At 32.9% G+C, this 10,505-nt stretch overlaps 1 protein-coding gene across 1 annotated transcript; it reads right to left on the minus strand.

Moving 5' to 3' along the window:
* Positions 1–3,212: 3,212 nt before the first annotated feature.
* LOC117338761 lies at positions 3,213–5,673 on the minus strand. Its single transcript, XM_033900075.1, has 3 exons — positions 5,364–5,673; positions 4,909–4,989; positions 3,213–4,102 (listed from the first exon to the last, which is right to left on the minus strand). The coding sequence occupies exons 1-3, from the start codon at positions 5,406–5,408 to the stop codon at positions 3,773–3,775; spliced, it is 456 nt and encodes a 151-aa protein (XP_033755966.1). The 5' UTR covers positions 5,409–5,673; the 3' UTR covers positions 3,213–3,772.
* Positions 5,674–10,505: the final 4,832 nt, after the last annotated feature.

Below are 10,505 nucleotides of genomic sequence, written 5' to 3' on the forward strand. Positions count from 1 at the left end.
TAATGTTTCAGTGACGTGTTCTTCCCGTAGATACACGTGTAATCCTCCAAGATATTAGTAAACATATGAATGCCTTATCTTATGATCATACGTGTTCCGTTTGGTTCCTTCTTGTTCCGCTAAACGGAAACAGAATTTTTCTTGAATTTGTTAATATATTCCTTCCTATCAGGAAAACTGGCCTTACAATCAGTCTCCTCTTTCTCTTGACATTCCTATTGTTTATTTGTCCTACAGTATTCGTTGTCGTCAGCACATTTAAAAAAGAACGATGATGGTCGGACATAAACAGACTAATGGCACTTTGAGCGATCTACTACCTTAAAGGGTTTTGGACACATAGGGTATTTTTCCATTTTCTGTTAGCCTGACCCCATAAATGTTGGCTGACACAGGTTTTACCTCGCCTTACAAAGCTGTTTATCTATTTTAGGCCAGTAGGGGGATATTGCTGATGGCTGAAAAATTTTAATGAGCTAGGTGGTCACGTGGTCCGACGCGTCATCTGGTTCACCTCACCAGCATCACTAGGCTAGAATCTGCCTTGTTATATGCATTTATAGAGGGAAACTTCAAAGAGCCCCATATTATTTTGTAAACATTGAAAGCAATGACAGTGAATGTCCTGATTTTATAATCTTACATGTTTAGATATTCTTTCCACACCTCATGTCTGTAATTGTATAATCAAAATAGTAGACAAGCGAACAATATCATAACCTTGGTAATTAACTAATATCACATCTTTTTTTTTATTTCTTTTTTATTTTAAAAACTCAAACAATGGCATATACACTATAGGTCTACTCAGAGATATAAATATCACATATGTGATATATACATCTCTTGTCTACTATACAGTGAGGTGACAAAATGATATCACTGCAGTCTTTTTACGGTGATTAATTTTCCTAGCCTTGTTAACCATTTTATTTTTTGGCATAATTTGATAAGATTTTGTACACTTTTAAGAACATGTTTTACTCTTTCCTGACGTAATATTAACATAAAAATATCCATTTCTTAATGTTGCAAGATAAAGATTTGATAAAAATGCAGTAGTTTGAAATACAGTTGTCTCATCCTGATGCAATTTAATTAGATATTACGTAATCACAGAACTGATTTTTTTTTTATCTGAGACGATACATGGGTTTTTTGTACATTGAACTTTGAGGATTTCCTTTGTATATATTAAATCAAGAATTTTTAAATATTGGTTGGAATTAAAGCGTCCAGATATTTTTTTACTCAAATCATGTTATGATGAAATGTTGGAAACTAAAGATACTCGGATTCTTTATTTAAATCAGTAACTTTGAACTGTCAGTCTTGGGTAAATGTTTGAAGAAATCAGTTACTGTTCTAATCAATTTTACAGTAATGTATTCAAACAACGTCCTTTTTTGACAATTTCCTTAAAGAATGTTTTATGAAGGTTATGAAGGAAATGTATTTGATGTGGTGAAAATGTTACGCAGACATTCGTATTGATTTGACTAAAACAGATCATTTTAAATACTATAGTATGTTTAAACGTTTTCAGTTACTCAAAGCAGAAAAGATAAAAGAACTTAACGATTTAGGAAAATATTTATCACTAGCAAATAAAAGATTTTAATTAGAATATATTCACTTTTAATGATTATTTTTCTGTTTCCCTGTAACAAATCTGACAAATTAGCTTATTGAATTAAAAATCATGTAAGAGTGGATGCCTTTGTCCATTAATGTTATATAATATTTTATCCAATAAGTTGTAAAACTTATGGAATAAAGTTGAATTTAATACAGTTGTTTAATGAATAACGGCATCATCACTGGAGTACATGTAACCAATTCACTGTTGTAACCCAATATATTAATGTAAAGTATTCCCACATCACAAAACCTTTGGTAGATAGTGTGTAAATAGTGATTTTAACGTTAGTTGACCGACCTCGTTATCAGAATGAAATTTTGCATATAGGTCAGTTGTCCAGATGGGCCCATGCTGTGCCCTGTATCTCAGCGTGTATATACAAAACCCCAGGAGTGCGAGGGTAAATTGACTGGCTTTTCAGAAAACCAACCTATAGACAACTTTAACCTTTTTGTGTCTAAAACCCTTTAAAGCTGTTTTGCATTATCCCACATTTATATGAAGAGTGACTGTCGGGTTTATAATGAGGCAATACATTGATGTTTTTTTCGTTAAACGTCTCCGTCGAGATTTAGTTAACCATGAAGGCATATTTTTTATATCCTTGCTGTATCGACTGACTCTCACAGCTGAACAATCACATTCATGAAGGCATTGAATTGTGATTGCATTTATGGTAGTATTAACTTAATTGTATGCAGGTTTATTCCATGTATTGCTTAAGCGTAATTCGAAAGTAGAATCAATCAGAATTGTGAAGGTAATGAGTGTTCTATTAATCAAATAGACGTAAGTGAATAGTAATATTTATGTATTTCATTAATGAGCATTATAGATAATTTCTATATGCATTGTTTGAAGCGAATAAAAAGACAAATGGTGATTACATCTGTTAGTTTAATGATAACACTCAAAACAATACTTCTAAAAATAGCACACGTAACATAACTACGAAAAACAAACATAGAACGTAGATGAATATATAATATCTCATTTATTACAAAATAATACACATATGAACATTTTAACATTTTATGAAAACTTATGATTCTAATTATATTTTGAAACAACTGTAAAATAAATGATACAATGTAAAGTTTCACGTTAATTAAGGACGAACATAACGACGAATAAAAACCCGTATTATAAATAGACAACAATAACAAACACTGGCTTACATCTGTACACGTATATTGAATCATTAAATGCCAAAGAAATTCTAAACACAAAAACAATCATCACATACAAGAATTAAAAAGAACGCTAATGAACAGAATGAATAGGTACTTGTGAAAGCTGAAACCATCTAAGGAATGAAGGGAAAACAATTGACACAAAATAAATCTTTGATTACTATCAGTATTATATCGAATCTGGTGATCTACATCACCAAGTGTTTTGTGTGAAGTCAAATCAGTTGTTTTGAATCCAGAAGGTACAAGTCTGCTGAAAATGTTTCTTTATAAATAATACTTTAAAATGTAAAACAAGAAAATATCTAAAATATCTTTTTATATTAACAAACTATTCTGACAAAGAGGCCATTCACACGATCCCACTAAACCAGCCATATATACACACAATATGATGTTGATACTGTTACATACTCGTCTGTAGCAATATATGTTTATTTCATAAACACTGCCATCAAAAAGACCTGTAAAACAGCCACACAATATATCGTTTTCATCGCTTCAGTGAACCTCAATCGCTTAAGCGATAACAGTAGGTAGGTGCTTTGTTATAAATGTCTGTTTGAAGTTCATGAGATGTCTTATTGTTTCCTAAACAAGAACAATATTTGATGAACAATGTTGTATTGTATGAAAAGGTATCCATTTATAAAAATGTGCAGATTCTACTTAAATCTAGGATGTTCTTTCTGTAAAATAATACAACCAATGTCAAACTAGGTTAGGACTTATATTCCCATACAGTTAATTCAATATGAATTACATGAAGATGTGGGTCATCTCCGACGTACTGAAAAAGACCGATCAACGAAGGTTTAAATAATGCACCTCCTTAACTTGAACGTGTTTATTATATATACAGATGCGGAGTGATCAATACCCTGCTTTCAAGAGTGTTCTATAATAATAGACGTGCGGCTATGTTCAGTTTGAAAAACTAGCCTTCAAAGTTTTCGAAATCCGTAACAATGTCATGTTTAAGATGATTTATTGCAGAAATTGCTCTCCTTAGATTTCGACAGGTGAACAGAATGGTGTCTGATCTGTCCATCTCCTCCAAGGAAATGCTGGCTCGGAACTTGCTAGGCTCAATCGGTCTGGCAAATCGCATCAGTTTTTTCATCTCACATATGACAGCACGTATTGGCTGGTGGACGTTGAACTGCGTCTCCCCTGAGAATATAGTGTGGCGACGGTGACAATTTATGATGGTCATGTTCAATGCTACCTCGGACATCAGTTCAATTCCGTTAATAAGTGTGTCCGTCTGTAACAAAAATACATAATATTAACTTCAAGAATATAAGATATATATAGACTATATTATATTATAAACAAGCATGCTGGGTATTGCGATAGTAATATATGTCCCCTACCGGCCCCGCTAAAAAAGTAACAGTGACATTGGCCTTGATCCAAAAGTCCTGAAACTTGATCTGTATCTACTCGTACTGAATTTACATACCGGGTTTCACCAACATATCTTGAAGCATGGCTGAGAAGAGTGCAGAAAACTGAGTGGACGGACTGACAGACAGACAGACGAAGAGGAAACCTATAGTCCCCGCGGTTTCACCGGTAGGGGACTGATAAAGATCCTTTAAGACCATTTCCTTTTGTGCACTATTAATCTATTAAGATGAAAGGCTTTTCTATTTTTTAACTCGGATTAATTAACTAAATCAAAATTATACCGACATAATGACCAAGCCATAATTCAAACTCAAAAAATATTAAACGAGTGCAAAATATAAACAAAGATATAGATTTGCATGAAGACACCTGAAAATGAACAAAGGAAATAAGACCAGGGGATCCGGGAGAGTGAGCGTCTTCTCATTCAAGGCTTCACTAACACATATCTAGGTTAAATGGGTTAGGTAATATCGATTTGTAATGATTTTGTTTTTATTCCAGATAGTTTCATTTAAATAAGATTATTCAACTGTTCAAATATTAACATATTAAACTAGCGTGATAGCTTGGTGACCCTATAGCATATTAATACACCAAACATTTAAAATAATGTAGTAGCAAACAAAAAATATCGGCAATTAGCGCCATGAAACTTACCATGCTAGTTCCACTTTGGAAGTCTGTATGATCGTAAGGTCTTCTTTCACAAAGCTCTCCTTGGTACGATGTTACGCTATCCTAAAAAGGTTAATGATTTACATTAAGATTCGGTTCCCTCTCATTAATCGTAAATAGTACGACTGTCCTGCTCACAAAACTATTTACCTATTGTTCAATATCACAACCATCGCTGATCAAATACTGCGAACGAAGGCAGAATACTAAGAATAAATGCAGTGTAGCGAAATAATTTACTTTCAAAGAAGATAATGAGTGTATCTATCAATGGTTGGATTATCTACAGCGAAAGAAAATGGCTAGATTATCGTTCTACTAAATGACAAGTTAAAAATTGCTCAAGTACTTCACAGGGTGGTTCGTGGTTGCTGTTTATTTTGTTGCTTCAAAAGATTTGACTTTTTTTTCGTGTAAAACATCAAATATGAACTCACCAGTTCACTTGCTGTTGCACGGAGGACATTCTCGGCTTCAGACATCAATTCGTTAATGGACTCGACATAACACACGGGTACTGAGGATATCCCGGGAGATTGGGAACACGACAGTGACGTGTCGGCGGTGAACACGTCAAACCCCTGCTGGTGTAGGTGTTGATGGGTAAATTCAAGTCCGTGGGGACAACTGCAGGTCACTATTCCAATCGAAAGCACGAGTAGGATTGAAACTACTGTGGTGTTAACTGGAAAAAAAAAGTACAGGTTCAGGAAAAACCCAAAGCATCTGATTTGGGAGAGCCGACCAAGTGTCTAATACATCGAAATTAAAAAGGTAAAAGCAATCTTCATGATAATCTATATATTCTATAAAATGTTTATAATGATAATTTGATAAGTTCTGCTTCTCACGCAATATACATGTTTATACATCTCAATAAATTAAGAGTTGATATCTATAAAAAAGTGGTTATAATAGTATTTGCTGGATTTGTTCTTGAGTTTCTTTGATCCTATTGGGTGATCTATAGGAACTTTAAATTTACAGTAATGCAAAGGTGTTTACCATTTATCTCTAGACGGAGGGTTGGAATATGATAGAGGACAGATACATGACCTAGAATTTGTCTAGTAGAAATAACGTTTTGATAAAAAAATCAGATTTCAAAACTGAACATAAAAAGCAATCGAATATGTTTTTGAAGGAGACGTATATCCGTCTTATTGTGATATAAAAACGAGGATCGCTTGAAGATACTAGAATGAAGGTTTACCAAACCAGCAATGATGTGAATGTATTTCTCTGTTTCTCGGTACTGATAGCTATATATATCTCAATATGAAAAACCCTAACGCTCTTCTGCGGAAATAGTCATCGAGAAGTTGTACGAAGCTTAATCAACTTAACTTACTTACCTTAACAGACTTTGCTAACGTTTCAAACTAAATCTTCAGTTCTACCTGATGGTTTTTATTTCTAAGACATCTAAGCCTTCGTTTAGTCTCGATAATAAAATATTTTGTTGGTTCTGTTTGTAAATTGATTTCCTATTGAGCTATGGAGGTATCATTTACCCTAAGCAAGATTTTTCGGAGCCTTATTTCTAATATAATTTTCAAATCATATAGTTACTTTAGTGCAATTTCAAGCCAAAATTGCTTTTTATGACACCTGGACACTATCATCGCTATTTTTTTTTAATCTAATGTAATTTCTATCCCATTTTTGTTTGTTTCTTTTTAGGATTGGTTAAAGGTAACCATGCTTTTAAACACTAAAACCTGATTTGGCATGGTACTCCGTGTGTCACCAACAATACAATTGAGCAGTTCAGCGTGAAAAGAAACAATGGCATTGAAATAGATATAAAATACTTTATCAACAATAGCTTTAGATATACAATAGAACCCTATGCTCTTAAGTGCATATAGACAATGTTTACAATGGTAATACGTATTTCCTTTACAAAATATGTATAAAGGAAAGGATTTATGTAATAATGAATTTATGTCTAAAATAATTATTGCGTCAAAATACATATATGTATTATGGAATATAACAGGCCTATTGTTATTTAGTCAACAAACTGAACTAATTAATCATAACATTAATATTGATATACTAGAAATTAATGTTCAGTGTGCTTTCTCATTCACAATCTATAATAAGTCCAAATATGATTTTGAAATCAGTATGCATTTCTGCTAACTTTTTTTCTACCTTACTTACAATTTAGCGCCATTCTGCTTTGAAACAAGCTTAATATGTGTTTTAATTTCATCGACTGGTCTATTTATATGGTTGAGGAAAAGAAATTCCAAAATTTCTGATTTTTTCATTTGCTGTACAATATTTGGACGCAGCGTGGTACTCATCAGCCCACTCCCCCTATATCCAGCCGGAACTAACATCCCTAAGACATTTACGTTTTGCGGGATTGTCTACCATGAGCGTAATTCTTTAAATATAGAATTGGTGTTTTTCGTGTGAATAGGTTAAAGTTTCTCAAGTTCAATTAAGGAAAAAAATGATTTGATAAGCATTGTCAACAAATTGGTATTTTAAAAATGAGGCATTTGAAACTTTTCATTAAAACAAAGAAAAAATTCCCAAAGGATTTTCTTTGTGTACGCTGTTGTAAACGGTGCTATCATGATTTACGAGCTGCGTGGAACAAAGGCGCGTACCGGAAAATGGACCAGTTAAAACGTATAGTCTGGCAATTAAAGTACAGCGTTCTGATGTTTTGTTTTAATCGTCAGACAATATAAAACAATTGATTGCTGGTATTGGCATTGTCGTTGGTTAATATATAAGCTATTGATTGATTTACATATAAAATGATTTAAATAAAAATATCGGTTTTGATTTGGCCATTTTCAACTCCAATATCCTTCAATATGTTCTATATACCGGGTTCGTTCTATTTTGTCGCTTCAATACGGAAGTAAAATAGATATGGTTGCGATACGTATTAACTGTATTTAGCAAAGCTTTGACTGTGATAAAAAAAACACTGCGTCTTCGGAAGAAGTAATATTTAAAAGTGCACATGTACTAACACGGTTATTATATTCCAAACGTACACATACACCCAGAATGAACCAAAGGACATTTTATCAATATAATTCTCTTTTCTTTTAACCAATTCAATATTTAACATAACGATGATTATTTCAAAGAATATTGAACTATAGGCAAAGCTTACAACTGACAAACCAGTGGTTGTCTTCCTGAATTAGTATTTATTTAAAATGAGTGGTTATAATCGAAAACCTGATAGATGTATGTCCCCGACACATATGTATCTGGTATCTAAAGAACATTACCTAATACATATTATGAATAACCTTTAAGTTGGTATTATGAATCTAGTTCCAGGTATGGGATAATTTATAAATATATATGTAGTTCAGGACGGAGAATACCAGAAAAGATGTAGTCCAGGACATCATCTATTCTAGTCTATTTACAACAAGATATCGACAAAAATAATATAATGTCAAGCTTGACTGTAAGATAAGAAATTCTTCAGTACACCATAAAATGTGATATAGATTTTATGATGAATTGTGGGATTTCATAAGTCCATTATAAATATATCGTAAACTCAACTCGGTTTATGAGGAACAATTCTTTGACAGTATGTTATATAACTATTAAAATGTTCATAGTTCATAGTGCTTGGTATAGTCCAACCACAAGTACATTTAGTGACGTCACGAGATAAGTCAATAGTGTAATATGCAGTGTATTCGGGTCGTGTGGATTTGTTGTGACCGGACAGCTGAATGGATTTGGATTCCTCGCATGTGATAATGTCATAAGCAATCCTAAACAAGGAACAGAGAGACTAGGAAGAGAAACGGAATCGTCCTGTATGAATAATTACCGTAAATGACAACGAGACATGTCATTGGGGTTTGAATTATCGGAGGTAAATGTAATGTAATTCTTTCTTGACATTTCATCACTCAACAACCAAACACTACAGCATCGCTTAATCATTATATTCGAACAGCATATGACCTTCACATACTGAGCCTATAAACATACTTAACAATCCTTTTTTAAAACATAAAAAAGCCCAATACCCTTTTTCTTAAAACTTATACTGGAGCCAAATATGGCGTTATTTCACTCATCAACAACCAAACGCTACATCAGCGATTGTCTTTAAAGATTGAAAAGCATAGGCCCCTCAAATAATGAGCTTATACGCATACTAAACAGTCCTTTTAAAAATGGTCCAATAACTTATTCGTAAAACTATATAACGGTAAATAAAATGATACTTACATTTGATATTCATTTGTGAAGTAAGTGGTGGAATGACTCTAACAGTAAAAATTATAAAGGCTTTATCAGACCGAGTTCACAATACTTATGTATCGATGAAGGATATACTTTGACATAAAATTAACTGTTTATATACGTTTTTATTTGGATCCCCCATTAATATATTTTGAAATTATAGATATCAATATAGATTTCATGGGAAAATAATAAGTCCTTATTAATAATGTAAAACACGTTTCCGTTGCAAATATCATTTCCCTGCATTGGTTTCATATAAATAATAGTTCAAGTTAAGTTAGACAGGTTCATGTGATCAAAATCTGAAATGTTTCTCATCTATTTCAGGGATTGAGCCAGACAGCACAAGCCCCTTTCTCGGAAAACTTCCGTTCACCAAATTAATACCGGACAAGAAACAATGTGCAACATTTGAACCAAAGCCAGCCAAATGTTTCACACTCTACCGGAAGTTTTGTACCGTCTGGCATCACAGGGTGATTAAATTACACGAGTTCGTACCCGTCGTCGTGTTCACACAGAACGTACAGGCACACTGAACATATTTCTTGACAAACGTCCAATAGATGTTTATTTTACAACCACAAGGTCAGTGTATTTGGTAGGTATGTGATCTACACTGGTACGTTTTATTCAGGAAGTAGAGATTGTGTTATTGTCAACTGGAATGTTAAAAACGGCAGCAGATGAGTACTTTATGAGAATCTGAAACGCGAAACCAAACTTTCAAAACCACTTATCATGCACCTGTTTTAATATCATTATGGAGATAATTAATCTTTCTTTAAATGAAATATAAAACAGGCGAGAAATATTGTTTTCATAAATAATTTTTTGAATCGGAAATATGACGAATATGTTGCTATTGCGAATTCTTATCAAATCACTAAAAAAGATAAAGTCGAGATTTGCTTGTTCGGATTTTTATATCCGACAACTGTAACAAATCCTAATGAATAGAAAATTTACCACAAGAATATAAAACTGGTTATTTCTACTACAAATAGTACAAACGACATCAGTAATTGAATGTAAATTAATACTATTTTAGCACAAAGGGAATGGAGCAACAGGCGAAGCCTAAACTAGACCTCCCCGTCTCTAGAATATTAAAAATGATTAATAAAACTGAGCTTTATGATTTTGGTCTTTAGGATCAACATGATTCTAATTTTCAAACTAGAGGGAGAAAATTAAGTATTGAAATTTAGCAGAACAATTCTTAACAAAATACGTAAGGTCCTGTCTATACCAACCCTCTCTTAATACTATAGTTCAATATATATCCAAAGCAGTCTTAAAGAACAATAAGAACGAGTCTG

This window comes from Pecten maximus, chromosome 12, assembly GCF_902652985.1.
Source record: "Pecten maximus chromosome 12, xPecMax1.1, whole genome shotgun sequence".
NCBI classification, from domain to species: domain Eukaryota; kingdom Metazoa; phylum Mollusca; class Bivalvia; order Pectinida; family Pectinidae; genus Pecten; species Pecten maximus.